Source organism: Dendrobates tinctorius, unplaced genomic scaffold (assembly GCF_039654945.1).
Source record: "Dendrobates tinctorius isolate UK_male_01 unplaced genomic scaffold, ASM3965494v1 ptg000086l, whole genome shotgun sequence".
Classification (NCBI taxonomy): Eukaryota; Metazoa; Chordata; class Amphibia; order Anura; family Dendrobatidae; genus Dendrobates; species Dendrobates tinctorius.
In genome coordinates, this window is record NW_027361754.1 from 67,828,121 (window position 1) to 67,847,092 (window position 18,972).

The window sequence follows — 18,972 nt, forward strand, 5'->3', positions numbered from 1 at the left end:
AACTGGAACAACTTTTCCAAGGAGGTCAGCATAGAACACCTATAACTGGCATAGGAGAGACCTAGCAGTGAGTTTAACTAATAGGAGGAAGTGACAGCAAAATGCAGCAGCTGAAAAAACAGCCATATGGAATCAGGACAGGATCAAAAAGGAACTCTCTATTATCACGTTCAAATAATTTAAGATTTGTACTTTTGGATTAAGACTAAATAGCAAACTGTGTACTCAACAACATACTGCAGTATATTGTATATGCTGACAATAAAATGGAAAAATTAAATATGAACAGAAAAAAATATCAGAATTTTCTCTTCTGTAAAAATATATTCTTGATACTTGATATGACTTCTTTGTTTCGTAGGCTGTATATAAAAGGGTTTAAGAGAGGAGCAATAACAGTGTACATTAAGGACACCAAGCTGTTCTGTCCAATCCTATATTTTGACATCGGTCTAAAGTACGTAAAGATTGCTGAACCATAAAATATTGTAACAACTATTAAGTGAGAGGAGCAGGTTGCAAAAGTTTTTTCCTTGCTGGATGTGGAATGAAGTTTTAGAATTTTTGAAATGATCTTCACATAGGAAATTACTGTTAAAATGAACGAACCAATTATTACGCAACCGGCAATCACAAATATCACAATTTCATTAACCCAAATGTCCTGGCAGGAGAGTTCTAGGACGGGTGGAACATCGCAGAAGAAATGGTCTATCTCTTTTGATCCACAGAACGGTAATGAAAAAGTGAATGTTGTGTGAATTAGAGAATTCACTGCACTAATGACATATGATCCCACTATAAGCTGGATACAGACCACTTCACTCATAATCACATTATATAACAGAGGGTGACATATGGCATTATAGCGGTCATAAGCCATGGCTCCCAGCATACAGCATTCTGTTCCACCCAACAGCAAGACACAAAACATTTGTATAGCGCAGTCAGAGAAGGAAATAGCGTTACATTCTGACCACAGACTGGACAACATCTTAGGGACGGTGCACGAAACATATATTATTTCCAAGAGAGATAAGTTAGCAAGAAAAAAATACATTGGAGTGTGGAGGCTCGGACTAAGCTTGTATGCAAGGATTATAGATAGGTTCCCACACACAGTGATGATATATGTACATAAGAAGATCGGAAAAAGGAAGAATTGATTCCCGATAACTCCAGAAAATCCCAAAAGAATAAATCCTGCTACCATTGTGTGATTGCTATTCATTTCATAAGATTTCCTATGATAGAAAAAAATAAAGAAAAATAGTGAAATTTTAATTGTCACAAATCTACAATTTTTAAATAAATAATAGAATATATAATATGACATATCAGGAGCTATTGTTAGCAAAATGCTGGGCAAGGGCATTTTTCTCTCTGTCCCTTAAAGTCACTGAGATTTTTCAGATCAACCATTAATTTATGACTGATGGGGATCTGACCTTCAGGATTCTCAGTGATCAGAACAAAGATTTCATGTATACCTCCATATAGCTATATGTGCAGCTGCAGTGCAGTGTTTATTCCACTGATCTTAGGAGGAAGGATGACTTACTTCCATCATCTCACACTGAATGCCTATTTTAAGCATAGTCAATCATTACTTTTTTAACCCCAAAACACAGTTACATATTAAAAAAGCCACTTTGTTCAATCCTATTATTCTCTTCACAATTTCTATCTGCTACTTGTTCCATTATTTTTCAGAACTGTTGAAACTATTAAAGATTCATCTTAAATGGTAAATGAACCATTCTTTTATTATACAAAAAGCTGTGAATCCTTTGGGACTCATCCCTTGAGTAATGGAGCTCTGCTTGCCTGTGAAACATTTTTAATTTGTGAAGTCATTTAAATCTTTCAAAACTTTTTAAAACAATGTTGGAAAATGTAAAAAGTTGTTTTTCAGAATTTAGAAGTTATATTTAGTAAATATTTTAGAGGCTGATGGAAAGATTGATATGAAAAAAAGACTTGAGAAGAGTTCCAGAAATGAGAGTGAGCTGGCTGGTCAGTAGATGGACGCTAAGGACCTCATGAGACAGAGCGCTGCCTAGCTTAGTGGCATGCCTGTTTGTTAGCTGAGTAGGAGTTACTAATGCCAAAGCTGGACCTAACAGCGAGCACAGCACTTGACTGGTGGATGGTGGACCGGGAGGACCAGTTCCCATTTGACCAGCTGGAACGGAAGGTTGCCGGGAGCTGGAACACCTTGGGAGCTGAGAAGCCAGAGTCGGAAGAGGTGATCAAGAAACTGGAAGTCATGGATAGAGGGTACGTCACGGCCGTGATCCCGAGTTCATGTGGCTACAGTGCAGGGACATTGGTCAGACCAAACAGCATAACTACATTTTCAAACAGCCCTTCTGAGGTGAGAAACTCAGATTTCCACTCATCCCCCTCCCGCACTCGGATGAGATTATATGTCCCCCGCAAGTCTAGTTTTGAAAACCATTTGGCCCTGGATAATTGGTTACACAAATTTGGAATGAGTGGGAGGGGATATGTGTTTATTATAACAATCTTATTCAGTTCCTGAAAGTCAAGGCATGGGCAGAGACCACCGTCTTTTTTTTTTACAAAAAAAACTGCAGCAACAGGACACTCGGAAGGGCGGATATGCCCCTTGCGGAGACTCTCAGATATGTACTCATTCATGGCGACCCACTCGGGACCATAAAGGTTAAACAATCAGGCCTTAGGCAATTTAGCCCCAGGAATCAGGTCAGTGGCACAATCAAAAGGGTTGGGCGGTTTTAACCCCTCAGCCTGACTTTCAGAGAACATGTCATCGAAAGTCCTTCAGGTACTCAGGAATACCATCCAGACCGATGGATGACACAGACACAGAATTCAGACATTTGTTTTCACAGTTGGATCCCCATTTAACAATGTCGCGGGCCTCACAGTCAATCACTGGATTATGACATTGCAGCCAAGGAAACCCCAAAACCAAGCCAGCAGGGAGGTTGTCCAGAACAAAACAGGCTATATGCTCCAGATGAACAGACCCCACCTTAAGGACGAATTCTTTAGTAACAGAGCGGATCCCATCCTTGGTGAATGGGATTGAGTCAATAGCCACCACTTTCATGGATTTGTCCAACCTGACTGTCCCTATCTCACAGTGGGCCACCAACCTCTGAAGACCCACAATCCACAAAAACAGAAGAGGGGAAAAAACAATTGTTCACCCCAATTTCCACTTTCAACAATAGTTTGGAGACTGAGGAAAAAAGCACCTGTGGGTCTGGGTGACCTCCTTGGCAGTTACACAGACCGAGTCGTTTCCCGAGACTTTGGAATCCGTGGGACAGAGTTTTTTCTCTCTGCAGTGTCTCCTCTTCTTTTCCTTCATAGAGACAGCCACCCACCTCCATGGGCTCAACAGATGATGAATGCTCCGGTTTCACTGGCAACAGAGGAGCATGTCATTGCACAACACCTCTCTGTCTCAGCCTGCATTCCATACGGATGGCCTGGGTTATGGTCTCCTCCAGTTAGTTAGGCGGTGGGTGCAGGGCCAAGGCATCCTTAAATGCTCGTAGAAACCCCGTCTGAATAGCCCCCTGAGTGCCGAGTCGTTCCAGGAAACCTCGGGTGCCAATCACCTGTACTCAGAACAGTACCACTCAGCTGAGCTCTTTCACTGGGTAAGGCTCATAATCTTGTCCTCTGCCAATCTCATGCAATCAGGTTCATCATAAATAAGACTCAAGGCCTCGAAGAACCGATCAACAGACATTCTCTCAGGGAAGGTAGGAGATAGGGAGAAAGCCCAGGATTGTGGTCTCTCACGTAACAGGAAAATATCTGTCCCCACCCTATCACCCAAGGACTGAGGACGCAGGGGAAAAAAGGACTTTACAACTCTCTTTAAATACCCAGATGTTTTCTTATCCCCAGAAAAGGTATCCGGAAGTTTGACAGAGGGTTCAGGAGAGGATAAAGAAACATCAGACACAGTACTCTCCTCATTGCCAGACGAGGAAGAAGCACCCCGAACAGCATTAACTGTATCTTCCAACTCCCTCTGTACCTGTTGGTGAGAAACAACCAACATTCTTTGCTCAACAGATCTGTATCATCTTGGTCAGGTTAGATACCTGATCTGACACAGTACACAGCAGGTCCATAACAAACACACACAAAAAAAGACTGAAAAAATCGTATGGGTTGGTGATACTGTGATGATACCAATGGTGTCACTGGCGCTATCAGAGGGCGGGTGAATGAGCACAGGGAGTGCAGGAACAAGGCATGAAGCTCGCAATGACCTGAGACTAAGCAGTGAGCACCGGACCTGGTACTAAACAGTCACATGACCAGGGGGCGGAGACACCAAGCGTGAGTACAGGGAAGGAAACTGAGTGCGCAGAGTGCAGGGCATAGACAGTAAACATGGTCAAAGAAAGCTGAGGGTCAAAAGCCAGATGAGAGCATAGTACCAAGGGATAAGACAAAGAGTAAACTGAGACAAGCCAAGGGGTCAGATAACCAGGAGGGACAGGGTAGCACAAAGCAGGATGCAGAGGCAAAAGTCAGGGGACAAACCGGGTGAAACACAGCAAAGCACACAAGCACAGAGGCACAACGATTACTGACAAGTAAACCTGGGTCAGCAACCACAAATTGATTATACGGAAGTATCACCTACACCAAATCCAGGAACTTCCAACACTAAATAGCCACCCCAGAGCCAAAGAGAGGTAAACTAAAATTGTCAGCCTTTCTTGCACTCCTTATGTCACTCCCCCGACTTGACATGTTCATGATATGTCAATAAATCAGTGAAACTTCCATCTCGATGAGTGCGACCTCTTCTCTTTGCATGGATTCCCAGGATTGACTGTTTCCAGGTCTGGCACCCGAGATTCCCAGCTGCTGGACTTCTGTATGCCGCACATCATTTGAAGTCACATGGTAACAGCGGTGCCGTCCGCTTTTTATCTTGAGTTTTGCAAACTAAAATTAACCCTGACTTGACCAGGATGGAGGTGGAACCATCCTGTTAAGAGTCATGACAGTCCAGTAAACAACAATTATTAGCTGGCAGAATCAGGGTGTAGATAAGTGTCACGCACCCGGTCTCTTTCAGGCAGCACGTGCGCAGTACTCACTATCAAAAAACGACTGGCACCTGGTTTATGGCGGTCACCGGGCACATACTGCACATGTCTCTCTCTCTGGACCCTGCTGTTGGCGGTGGGAGATGACGGACACTGGCCTGCACGATACTGGTGCTCCCAGAATGGAGCACTCCTTTCTCTGTCTGCTACATGGCTCTGCTTTGTGGGCACGGCTCTGCTCTGTCCTGCACAGCTCTGCTCTGTAGGTGCCGTGGCTCTATCTATGTGGCCTGTTGCAGTGCCGAAACTCTGTAGTGGGGAAAGGGAAAGCAGAGCCCACAGTAGACCGCTCCGGCCACTGTCCTGGCTTGGCAACAAACTCCCCTGCTGCAAGCACTTTCCTCTTTTATCTGCCCTCTGCTGCACACGCTTTTATGGCTCTCTCCACCCCTTCTTGATCAGGAGGAAGGTCTGGCTCATTCAGGCTTCCTCTTGGGGACAGGGGATGCAGGTTCAACAGTTCCAGCCTTGGCCCGGGCACGCAGGTACCTGCAATTCGGTCATCCTCCTTACACTCCCCCTCTCCTTTAGCTTGCCATTCCATGTGTGAGAACTCTTCATGATCCTCTATGCTCTTCTGAGGGTGGACAGATGCCCACAATTTTCGCATCCACTCCTGCCTCTCTTGCACCACATTCTGCCAAAAAAGTTTGTTCTATGCACACTGAGCACTTTGAGGCTCCTCTAGGGTTTGCTCTTAACCCTGCTGTACTGTTCGGGTCAATATGACCCGAAATGATTTTTGAGACCCTGCAGATTTTTTTTTAATGAGGATTTGAAACTAGTGGTTCCTTGACTTCTCCTCTTTTGTGGAGCTCTACATTTTTTTTTGTTTTGTTTTCTTTTTTTGTTTACTTTTTGCTACACGCTGATTGTTACACTTGTACTGTTCGGGTCAATACAACCCGATAGCATTTTATACTATTCTACAGGTCTCTGATTATTTCTGACTGCAAAAGTTATTTTTTTTATGTGTACTTCATCTCAAAATGGTGGTGGTTTCACTGTTCTTATCAGTAAGAAAGTTATTATCTAGTCTGTTTGTGAGAGAGGAGAAAGGTTTCTTGAAATTTCTAGAGTACTGCGGTTTGATTCTAAAACAGATAGAATGGAAAGAAGAGCTAAAGATAAACTAGCCCCTATTAGAAATGTTTGGAATCAATGGGTAGAGATTCTACCAAAATTGTATAATAGTGGTGAAACTGTGACTGTTGATGAGCAACTGGTGGCATTCCGAGGTAGGTGCCCATTCAGACAATATATGCCAAGTAAGCCAGCAAAATATGGCATCAAGATCTGGACACTTTGCGACAGCAAAAGTTCATATGCTCTAAATGTTCAAGTGTATACAGGAAAAACCCCTGATGAAAGACCTGAAAAAAATCAGGGTATGCGTGTTGTTCTCGATTTGACTCATGGACTAAAAGGACAAAATGTCACATGTGACAACTTTTTTACATCCTATCAACTAGGCCAGATGTTGAAGAAAAAACAACTTACCATGCTGGGTACTATGAGAAAAACAAACCTGAACTACCGCAAGGTATCCTTAGCAAGAGAGAGGTGTACAGTTTTACTTTTTATTTTTCTGGAAATACAACTGTTGTTTCTTATGTTCCAAAAAAAAACAAACAGGTAATTCTAATGAGCACAATGCACCATGACAATGCCGTAAGTGATAGAGAAGACAGAAAGCCTGACATTATTTTGGATTATAATGCTACAAAGGGAGCAGTTGATACTTTAGACCAAGCAATATCAACATATACATGCAAACGCAAAACCAATCGGTGGTCAATGATTTTATTTTATAACATACTGGACGTTTCTGCATACAATGCATTTGTCTTATGGAGAGAAATCGACCCCGATTGGAACCGGAATAAGCTGCATAAAAGAAGATTATTTCTTGAGGAATTGGGAAAATCCCTGGTGAGGCCATATATTGAGAGCAGAAAAGTGACCTCCAGAAGTGATGGAGCAACAGCCATTGTAAAAAGTGTCCAGCATGCTCAAGAAAGAGACTCCACATCCACGGCCTCCACCAGCACAGCTGCCAGCAGCACAGCTACCAGCAAAAAAAGGAAGAGATGTAGCTTCTGTCCATCTTCCTGTGACAATAAGACTAATCTGACATGTGCTGCATGTTCAAAATATCTGTGTAAAGGACATGTGTCTTATTATTGTGTTCAGTGTAAAAACGCATGAACATGTTTAGTTTTTTCTTTTTTCTTTCTAAAAAGGTTGAAGTTGAAGGTTGAAGGTTTTTATGATTTTTTATTTGTTGATTTATAAAATTTGTTTTCAAAAAGTTAAATTTCATGTTTAAGTAATAGTAATGTAAAGCTTCTTTGTTATTTGTGTGTAGAATGTCAACAATCGAAGATAATTGCAAAAAGCCTGTGTAACCTTTTTATGAAAAAAAAAAAATAATTAAGTTTGAATTTAAATTTTTCATTTGTTTATGATCAACCATGTTCACATACAGTATTTTAATGAAAAAAGTATTCAAATAAAACAATTAGAGTAGCTAAAAATCAAGAATTAATAGGTCGGGTCATATTGACCCGGGAACAGTACAAGTGTATAGCAAATGCGAACAGAACAGCAGGGTTAAGGAGTACTCAGAACTTCAGGTTGAGTGACAGGGTCAGGTTGAACAGGCGAGTCGAGAAATTCTTCCTCTTCATCATCAACAGCTGTGGGACAAAAATATTTCAGACAAACTTTGCATCTCTTCCATCCGGTCAGGTTCCCCTGGGCTGCCGGGCAGTAAACATTTCATTTCAGAGAACGGAGCAAGTGGTTCTTCCTCCTCACAATCGGGAACCGTGGGAGTGAGCATTTCAGAAACACTTGGCACTTTATCCTCTCAGTCGGAAACTTGTGGCAGGCAAGGTAGCGCTATACTTTGATGGACTACTCGGGTAAGCGTCCCTTCTTCCCCTTCAGGTTGGACCCCGCAGATTGGGCCTTCGGATCCAATTTGGAGTTTCACCAGATTCACCTCTATGCTCCTGAGTCATGCAGCCATAGGCAGTTGACATCTTCTCCATGCTTTCTCAGCGTCCGATGTCATGGCTCTGGGTGGGGTCCTCTCTTTCCGCCATACCTTTTCTCCCAGGGGCGGCGTTCTCTCCAATTAGCAGGACCTTCAGAGGGGTGAGCGGGTCCTCGCCGTCAGCTGTCTTGGGTAGGGCAACTTCTGGACAGGTGTCCCAGTCTTCCACATGGCCTACACCCTCTTCTGCGCCGGTCTGGTGGGTGCTTTGGTCGGGATCACCGTCCTTTATGGCAAGCATACCTCCTCTGCTTTTGATTTCCACAACCCAATATGGAGTTAATTTCTAGAGCTGCTGCTGAAGCTTTCTGCATGCTCCACACCTCTCCTCTAACTTCTTCCATCTTTTGCTGTGCGTTACCTTGGGGTTTGGCGTTGGACTCCAAGACAGCAGTAAGTGCTTCCTTCAGGCATCTGATTTCTTCCCATATTTTCTGTATTCCCTGCCATAATTCGTGGGACCACTTCAGCTCTTCCTCGTTCAGGGTGGACACCTCGCAGCTCCGGACTGTCCCTGTCAAGGCTGCAGCCCCCTGCTTCTGCTCTCTTCTGTGTGCTTCTGCCCCCACTTCTGAAATAGTTATGCGCGGGTTAGCTCGCAGGCACTCACGCAGTGCTTGCATAAGCAGCGCATCTCTAAAGCCTGCACTAGCTGGTCTCGCAGCACTATCAGGGGTTCCTACACCTATGCCATCTGGCTTAACAATCACAGAGTGTATCTCCTGCAGCGCGTTCATGTATTGGGTCATGGACTCCACCTCCCTTTGGACACAGCGGGAAAAACGCATGCGTAACTCCCCTACGTCCGTGGGGTCTCCGTGTTTCTCCTCCAGTATCTTTAACACCTTATCTAAAGTGCCCCATTCCCTAGGGGGTTGTAGCATGACAGAATCCCTGGCATCTCCTTCTAAAGCCATCAGGCCAATTTCTGCTTCTATTGCAGGAGTCACGGGGTACATCATCAACATACACCTGACTCGCTGAGTCCAGCTCCATAACAGAACGTTGTTACCTGTAAACTTAGGGAGGTTACTCAATATTGTCCCCAGTGGTATACTGGCCCTTGGGGCACCCCTGACCACTTGGTCTTCCACCTCTGCGCCCATAGACTACATCCTGCCAACTATGCCAAGTATAGAAATCGCAGGAACACGGGATGCAGTGATGGGCAGGAGGCAGAGCAAGGGTTAACAGTTTTATTGTACAGGGAGGTAAAGGGTTAAACAAGGGATTAACAGTATAAATGGCAAAAGGATATGTGAGTAGAAGAACAATGGTACAGATCACGGCGGTTCCGATGAAAGTCACTGGTTCCTCAGTCCGTGAAGTGAATAGCACTGACAATGGCTGGCATGGTGTCCTTTTCAATGGGGTCTGGCAAACAACAATACCCCGTCTTCTGGCGACAGTGGTCGGTCTCCGGTACCTTCCACTGCCCCTAGTCCATATGCTGCAGTGGCTAACAAGAGTATAAGCCACAGTCCTGTATGAGCCCAAAGTGACTCTGCAACTGTAGCATGTGTGCCGACTTGGGGGTGGTCCCTTTCGGCTGCGAAGCAGACTGACGACAGATGCAGAAACACATTCAATCAGGTGCAACTTTATTGGGTGTCCTCTTGACATCCACAGAAAACACGACAGCTTCTGCACATTGCCCTGGGTACCTGTCACCTCCTATGGCTCCTGTTGGTGATGACCCTATGGGTTCTTTCACCGTGGCAGTCGTTAGGCCCACGGCCGCAGTGCTTCACCCGGCCGAGTCCACCCGCTGCCACATTCACTGCCCCTTCAGTGTCCAGCCGTCAGGTACCCCAGGCCTCCTGTAGTCAGCAGCTGTCCTGTCAGAGCCACACCCCTCTCTGAGTATCCATCTCTCTCCTCTGTCTTTCCTGAGCTCTTTCTGCCTCCGTCTTTCCTGAGCTCTTCTCTCTTCTGTCTCCTCCGGGGTGTCTTCCCTTCCCCTGGGACTCTATTTCCTTTTACCTCCTTACTCTGGAAATCCCCTTCTCAGTCCCGTAACTCCGCCCACCATGACTCTGCATATCTTAGCTTCAGCTGCTGTTAGGTTCCTTTACTCACTATCCTTTGTCTCCATCTAGTGGCCAAAACCTGGTACTACACTGTCTTTTACTAATTCTAGCTGTTTCCTTAGACATGTATATGAATTCTCATCAAACAGTGTACACAACACATTTTACATGTTCCTTCATCAGACAGGTCCATAGGTCAGTCCACCCTCCTACACAACTATAATCACTGAAGAAGTCAGGTCACATGTCTCAGGGCAATTATTAGCTGGCAACGTCAGAGTGTATATAATGATTATGCACCCGGTCTCTTTCAGGTGGCACACGTGCTGTACTCACGATCACGAAGTGACTGGCACCTGGTTTTATGGTGTTCACCATGCACACACTGCACGTCTCTCTGTGATCCCCGCTATTGATGGCGGGAGACAGCGGACGCTGGCCTGCACGATACTTGTGCTCCCAGGGCAGAGCACTCCTTTCTCTGGCTGTTGCACAGCACTAGTCTGTGGGCATAGCTCTGCTCTGTCCTGCATGGTTCTGCTTTGTTCTGCACGGCTCTGCTCTGTAGTAGGCGCCGGGGCTCTATCTATGCAGCATGTTGCAGGACTTAAAGACACAGTGGTGGGGCAAGGGGAAGCAGAGCGCACCGCTCACAGCTCCGCGCGCTGTCCTGGATTGGCGCCAAACTCCCCTGCTGCTTGCTTTCCTCTTTTAGCTGCCCTCTGCTGTGTGCGCTTTTCTGGCTCTCCCTGCCCCCCTTGGTCAGGAGAAAGGTCCAGCTCACTCAGGGGATGGTGCCTCAACAGTTACAGCACAGTTCCTGACACACAGGTACCCGCGGTGCTGTCATCCTCCTCACATATATCCCTGTTTTTCAGCCCATGCACTTAATGCATGAGCATTACCAGTCTAGGATACCCACTCCTTAATAATAGGAAAAAATGTTTTCTGAGGCCTTCCACTACATCTCTTCAAAGGGGTATTGGAGTGCCTCCTTCATAGTGCATATGCTTTACCAGTGAAGGAGTCCCACTCCTTCGTATTGGGAAAAAAAGCTTTTCTGTGGATCCACCTTCTAGTTGACAGCTTTTTTTTAAACCAAAAGAGCCAATAGGTTCTATTAATATATGATCCAGTGCCTTGTTGTGGGCTGTCAGGTGGTCATCACATAGGGAATTCTCACACTGCATACAGGATTTCACAGCCGGTACAAGAGAGTTTGTATAGTAAGTTCAGAAGATCCTGGTCTCCTTCATATCAAACTGAGCAGAAGAAAAACGCTCCACTATATTCTCCAGCAGGGTTAATAATAATAACAATAATAATTTTATTTTATATAGCTTCAATGTATTCTGCAGCACTTTACAATTAAGCGGGGACATAAGCAGACAATGAATTCAATACAAGAATACAAAGTAAGACAGTTTAAACTGTTACATTGGGAACGAGAGCACTGCTCGCAAGCTTACTTTCAAATCCAGCAATTGTAATAAATAGGGTATTTTCATATAAAGCTACATTATCCGGTCATCAGCCAGTGTTTTTAAGTGTAATTATCAGGTACAGTTATCAAGTGCATGAAAGGTGTGGAGACAGATAAATAGGAGGGAGCAGATTCTGAATAATATTTAGAAGGAAGGACAAGGTAAGAGGTTAGTGAGTAGAGATGGGCGAACCCGAACAGTAAAGTTCGATGTCTGTTCCAAACACCTACTGTTTGGGCATGGACACTGAACATGGATTTCACCAGGAAGTCTATGTTACTGTTCGTGTGCAGCCTCCTGAACACCCGGTGTTTGTCGTGCTCTCGTGCATGACAGTGTGACAAACATTCCTTCAGATCGGAGGTAAAATCATTACCACCGCTGCATGGCCTCCCATCTCCCACACACCAACTTACTCACTGGTCCAGGCCATGCTGTGATTTCTGTCTGCTGCCAGCAAAATGCTCTGTGCCTCTTGTCTCCTATCTGCTCTGTGCATGCTTCCTGGCTGTGTGCATAGGAGGGCGGTGCCAGAACTCTCTGGTTCTTATGGAGTCAGGGTGCACCTGTCTAATGTGTCCCTGACCAATTACCAAGAGCCCTATAGTATTTAGGGCAGCTCAGTTAGTGTCTTGCTACTGAGCTGCCAGGTCTTGCTCTGTGTTCCTCATTCTCTGGAGGCTTTACTCCTTGCTTTGCTTGGTCCTTGTCTGTCTGCCCTCCAGGAGGCAGAATATCCTGGTCTCTGTGTCTTTGTTCTTGCATTGCTTTGTACCTGTGTATACTCTGGTCCCTGTGTCCTTGGCCCTGTCTTGTACTGTTGCCCTGTCTGAACTCTGTCCTACCTTTGTCTGTCTGTCTCCTAGTCTTTGGCTTCTTTCCCTACTGTGTTTTTCCTTGTGTCCTCCCTGTCTGCTTGTGTTCCGCTCTCTTGCAACACTGCCTGAACTGTATACTGTATTCTTTAGGCTTTGCCTTTGCTCCGTACTCTTGCGGTTCTGCTTGGTTCCGATTCTGCTGCTGCAGTACCTCTTGCTGCTCTACTACTCTTCTCCGCAGTCTTCCGGCTTTGTTCATGCTCCGCTCTCTTGCAACTCTGCCTGCTGTGTATTCTTTAGGCGCTGCCTTTGCTCCATACTCATGTGGTTCTGATTCTGCTGCTGCAGAAACTCTTGCTGCTCTGCAACTCTTCTCCGCAGCCTTGCGGTTCTCCTCCTGTGTGAACAAGCCCAAACCTGTTTTGACATACTCCACTCATTCCTGTCAGTCCCCGCACCTGCTCCTCCTGTGTGAACAGGTCCTAACCTGTTTTGTCATACTCCACTCTTTCCTGTCAATACCCGTACCTGCTGCTTCTGTGTGAACAGGTCCAAACCTGTTCCGTCATACTCCAGTCTTTCCTGTCTGTAACAGTACTAGCACCTGCTGTGTGAACTGTGTCTCTACCTGTTCCTTCAAACACCACACCTGCCTGCCCTGTGTCTCAGCTGTGCCTGCTCCTCCTGTGTGAACAGGTCAAAACCTGTTCCGCCATACTCCACTCTTTCCTGTCAGTACCTGTACCTGCTCCTCCTGTGTGAACAGGTCCAAACTTGTTCCGTCATACTCCACTCTTTCCTGTCTGTACCATTACTAGCACCCGCTGTGTGAACTGTGTCTCTACCTGTTCCTTCAAACACCACACCTGCCTGCCCTGTGTCTCAGCCGTGCCTGCCTGCCCTGTGTCTCAGTCGTGCCTGCCTGCCCTGTGTCTCAGCTGTGCCTACCTGCCCTGTGTCTCAGCCGTGCCTGCCTATCCTGTGTCTCAGTCGTGCCTGCCTGCCCTGTGTCTCGGCCGTGCCTGCATGCAGTGTGTCTCGGCCATGCCTGCTTGCCCTGTGTCTCAGCCGTGCCTGCTTGCCCTGTGTCTCAGCCATGCCCACCTGCCAATGTCTCAGCCGTGCTCGCCTGCCAGTGTCTTAGCCGTACCTGCCTGCTCATCTCTCTGCCGTGCCTGCTTGCCAGTGTCTCAGCCATGCCACTGTCTCCCCAAGTGGGATAAGCAGGCACAGGCAGACACCACCCTGGAGTGGCACCCGACAGCTGCCTGCTGCACAAGTCTGACCTCACCATGAGAGGCTCCAGTGAAAACCAAGGCAGCTGTCCTTGTCACGCTTCTTCCAGGGTAGTCTGGTTTGTGGCACAGTGGGGCCACAACCCCCTGGCTCACGACCACCAATCAGGGCACTAGCGTGACAGTTTGCACAGGCCATGGTCCCCGCTGAGTCCCATTTCCTTCTGCTCACAGGGCATCATGGACTTTTGTCTTGCCCGTATGAGCAACCTGAAAAATTTGTTCTACCAAAGGTGGTACAGATTGCTGAGACATCTGACCCAATAATAGTCTCTAAGGCTATCTACAAGCAACTTCAGGCCTATTAGGAGCACGGCCCAGTAGACCCGCCCAGGTTCTATGGGAATCCTGAAGAATGCCAACGGTTCCTGGAACAGTGCCTGCGCTACATCCTGCGGAATGCAGCTTGTTTCCCCTGTGACCGCCTTAAGGTTGGATGCGTCATATCCTACCTAGCAGGAGATGCTTTACTATGGATCTGTCCCCTCTGGGAAGCAGGGGATCCTATCGTCATTAACCTAGGGGCCTTCCTGGTGGCCTTCCGTAGAGTCTTTAATATGCCTCATCCTGCTGCTCCTGTGAAGTCTTCCTTGCCTAGATCCGAGAGGCGTTCCAGATGGGAAGAACCTGTGAAGAAACCGCCACGCCAGACCACGACCATCTGTGACCCTCCAGTTTTTCTACTCTTTAAGGCAGCTACCCGAGTGAAACCTAAAAAGGTTGAGGAGAGTGGGCTGGCAAAGCAGCAGCCCAAAAATCAGCAGTAAGAAGGGCATAAGGTGTCTCTGTGGTTGTGCAGAACACCCGAACGGTCTCTGTTCAGAACCAGAACCTTGTCCAGAACCTTGGGCCAGTAGGAGAGGCTGCCCTTGGTGAGAGTACTTCCCTTCCACTAAAGTCGACGACTGTTCCGATGCCTTGTGGGAGCTTCGGCCCCGCAGATGTGTTAAAACTGCAAGCCAGACGGAGTCTGTGTGAAGTTCCTGTTCCACAGCTACAGAATTCTGTGAAGGTGTTTGGTGATGGCGGAGCCCTATTTATGAACGGTTCAGTGTCGAAGGGACAACTACAGCTCCAAATCGGAGCATTATATTTGAAGAAATTTATTTTCCACTTGTTGACCAGTTTACCCATCGGTCGTTCTGAGCCGGGTACTCTTCTGCCCGTTCTGGTCCGAAGACCCAGCGTGGTGCTACGTTTGGAACAATCAAGTCTCCAGAGGTATCTAGTTCCTTAACTGCAAGGTCAATCTACAGTGTTGTCACCTTCTCCACCTGATCTGCTGGCTATCGAGTCACGGTGTGCTGACCTCACTGAAGTAAAGGAAGCAGTGGAGCCCTCTCCGCACACCTCCATTGAGAATAAAAATGACCAGTGCCCAGGAACATCCCTGTCACTTGAAAGTTTATCTCTGGACCATGGGCAGAAGATGGTTCCTGTAAAGATGCCTTCGGATTCCATGTGGCAGGTGGATGAAGAGGTTGGAACAGAGGCCTATGTATCTCCATTTTTCACCAACCCGGTGGGAGAGATTCAATTTTCTCTAGATAACGGGCAGAGGATGGATCCTGTACGGGTACCCTCAGCTTCCATTTGGCCGGCTAGTGAAGATACCAAGGCGGAGGTGCTTCTCTCTGATCCAAAGGAGGAGGCCCAATTTTCTTTGGATAACGGGCTGAAGTTGGATCCAGTGAAGGTGTCTTCAGTTTCCAGGGGACCGGTTGATGTTGAGGTCAAAACAGAAGCTTCCAAGTCCCTGCTTTCTGTCAACCAGGTGAAAAAAGTCCTGGCCCTTGCATCTTCTGTGTGGGAAGCTGACCTTGTTGGACACAAAGAGACTTGGCAACCTGAGATCTCTAATGTCACACCTACCTCATCCAACCCGAGGAATGTCGTGATGGCTCTGACTGAATGTGTGCTTATCCTTCTTCTACAAGTTATTCAAGCGGGCTTGAAAAAGAGGGGCCATAAAGGGGGGGTACTGTAACAACCCTGCTGGCACCTCTGCATGGCCTCCCATCTCCCACACACCAACTTACTCACTGCTCCAGGCCATGCTGTGATTTCTGTCTGCTGCCAGCAAAATGATCTGTGCCTCTTGTCTCCTATCTGCTCTGTGCATGTTTTCTGGCTGTGTGCATAGGGGGGCATCGCCAGAACTCTCAGGTTCTTATGGAGTCAGGGTGCACCTGTCTAATGTGTCCCTGACCAAATACCAAGAGCCCTCTAGTATTTAAGGCAGCTACAGTTGTGGCAAAAAGTATTGACACCCCTGCAATTTTGTCAAATAATACTCAGTTCCTTCCTGAAAATGATTGCAAGCACAAATTCTTTGGTATTATTATCTTCATTTAATTTGTCTTAAATGAAAAAACATAAAAGAGAATGAAGATAAAAGCAAAACATTGATCATTTCACACAAAACTCCAAAAATGGGCCAGACAATAGTATTGGCACCCTCAGCCTAATACTTGGTTGCACAACCTTTAGCCAAAATAACTGCGACCAACCGCTTCCGGTAACCATCAATGAGTTTCTTACAATGCTCTGCTGGAATTTTAGACCATTCTTCTTTGGCAAACTGCTCCAGGTCCCTGATATTTGAAGGGTGCCTTCTCCAAACTGCCATTTTTAGATCTCTCCACAGGTGTTCTATGGGATTCAGGTCTGAACTCATTGCTGGCCACCTTAGAAGTCTCCAGTGCTTTCTCTCAAACCATTTTCTAGTGCTTTTTGAAGTGTGTTTTGGGTCATTGTCCTGCTGGAAGACCCATGACCTCTGAGGGAGACCCAGCTTTCTCACACTGGGCCCTACATTATGCTGCAAAATTTGTTGGTAGTCTTCAGACTTCATAATGCCATGCACACGGTCAAGCAGTCCAGTGCGTGCCAGAGGCAGCAAAGCAACCCCAAAACATCAGGGAACCTCTGCCATGTTTGACTGTAGGGACTGTGTTTTTTTTCTTTGAATGCCTCTTTTTTTCTCCTGTAAACTCTATGTTGATGCCTTTGCCCAAAAAGCTCTACTTTTGTCTCATCTGACTAGAGAACATTCTTCCAAAACGTTTTAGGCTTTTTCAGGTAAGTTTTGGCAAACTCCAGCCTGGCTTTTTTATGTCTCGGGGTAAGAAGTGGGGTTTTCCTGGGTCTCCTACCATACAGTCCCTTTTCATTCAGACACTGACGGATAGTACGGGTTGACACTGTTGTACCCTCGGACTGCAGGGCAGCTTGAACTTGTTTGCATGTTAGTCGAGGTTCTTTATCCAACATCCACACAATCTTGCGTTGAAATCTCTTGTCAATTTTTCTTTTCCGTCCACATCTAGGTAGGTTAGCCACAGTGCCATGGGCTTTAAACTTCTTGATGACACTGCGCACGGTAGACAGAGGAACTTTCAGGTCTTTGGAGATGGACTTGTAGCCTTGAGATTGCTCATGCTTCATCACAATTTGGTTTCTCAAGTCCTCAGACAGTTCTTTGGTCTTCTTTCTTTTCTCCATGCTCAATGTGATACACACAAAGACACAGGACAGAGGTTGAGTCAACTTTAATCCATGTCAACTGGCTGCAAGTGTGATTTAGTTATTGCCAACACCTGTTATGTGCCACAGGTAAGTTACAGGTGCTGTTAATTACACAAATTAGAGAAGCACCGCATGATTTTTCGAACAGTGCCAATACTTTTGTCCACCCTCTTTTTTATGTTTGATGGGGAATTATATCCAATTTGGCTTTAGGACAATTATTTTTGTGTTTTTTCATTTAAGACAAATTAAATGAAGATAATAATACCAAAGAATTTGTGTTTGCAATCATTTTCAGGAAGAAACTGAGTATTATCTGACAAAATTGCAGGGGTGTCAATACTTTTTGCCACCACTGTATAACCTGTGGATCTTGCCTGTGCAATCTGTTAACTCAGTTAGTGTCTTGCTACTCAGCTGCCAGGTCGTGCTCTGTGTTCCTCCTTCTCTGGAGACTTTACTCCTTGCTTTGCTTTGTACTTGTCTGTCTGCCCTCCAGGAGGCAGAATATCCTGGTCTCTGTGTCTTTGTTCTTGCCTTGCTTTGTACCTGTGTATACTCTGGTCCCTTTGTCCTAGGCCCTGTCTCGTACTGTTGCCCTGTCTGAACTCTGTCCTACCTTTGTCTGTCTGTCTCCTAGCCTTTGGCTTCTTTCCCTGCTGTGTCTTTCCTTGTGTCCTCCCTGTCTGCTTGTGTTCAGCTATCTTGCAACTGCCTGCTCTGTACTCTTTAGGCTCTGCCTTTGCTCCATACTCTTGCGGTTCTGCTTGGTTCTGGTTCTGCTGCTATAGAACCTCTTGCTGCTCTGCTACTCTTCTTTGCAGTCTTGTGGCTCTTTTCTTGCTCCGCTCCCTTGCATCTCTGCCTTCTCTGTGCTCTTTATGCTCTGCCTTTGCTTCGTACTCTTGCAGTTCTGGTTCTGCTGCTGCAGAAACTCTTGCTGCTCTACAACTCTTCTCCGCAGCCTTGCGGTTCTCCTCCTGTGTGAACAGGTCCTAACCTGTTTTGTCATACTCCACTCTTTCCTGTCAATACCTGTACCTGCTCCTCCTGTGTGAACAGGTCCAAACCTATTCCGTCATACTCCACTCTTTCCTGTCTGCAGGGCCGGTTTTAGACAAAGTGGGGCCCTAGATAAAAGTTTAAAGTGGGGCCCCAAATGCTAACATTGTAAAATCACACATTTAGATTATATTACATGAGCAGGATGTGGATACAGGTGGCAGAGGGGCCTGTGCTGGCACTGTGGCCCCCATATTCAGGGGCCTTATATCAGCCAATGGGTCTGCCACTATTAGCATTACACAGTAGCATTGCTAGGCTCAGAGAAGATTGGGGGCCTAAGCACCAAGACAAAGAGTTGTCCCCTAGCCCCCTCTTAATTTTTTTTTCAATACTGCAGATAACACAGCAGGGCTCCCAACTGTCCTGGATCCAGCGGGACAGTCCCAATTTTGACACTCCCACCCGCTATCCTGGCCGAGATTGTAGTTTTCCCGCAGTGTGAATCAGCCACCACGCCCACCTGTCATTTCAGAAGCGGCTGTGGACCGATCGCCATACAATTCCCTCTATGCACAGCACACTCCAGAACAGAAGCCCTCCCGGCTCACGTGACCAG

At 46.4% G+C, this 18,972-nt stretch overlaps 1 protein-coding gene across 1 annotated transcript; it reads right to left on the reverse strand.

Moving 5' to 3' along the window:
- Nucleotides 1–298: 298 nt before the first annotated feature.
- On the reverse strand, nt 299–1,231 carry LOC141098090 (olfactory receptor 5V1-like). Its single transcript, XM_073585664.1, has one exon. The coding sequence runs from the start codon at nt 1,229–1,231 to the stop codon at nt 299–301; it is 933 nt and encodes a 310-aa protein (XP_073441765.1).
- Between the last annotated feature and the right edge of the window lie 17,741 nt (nt 1,232–18,972).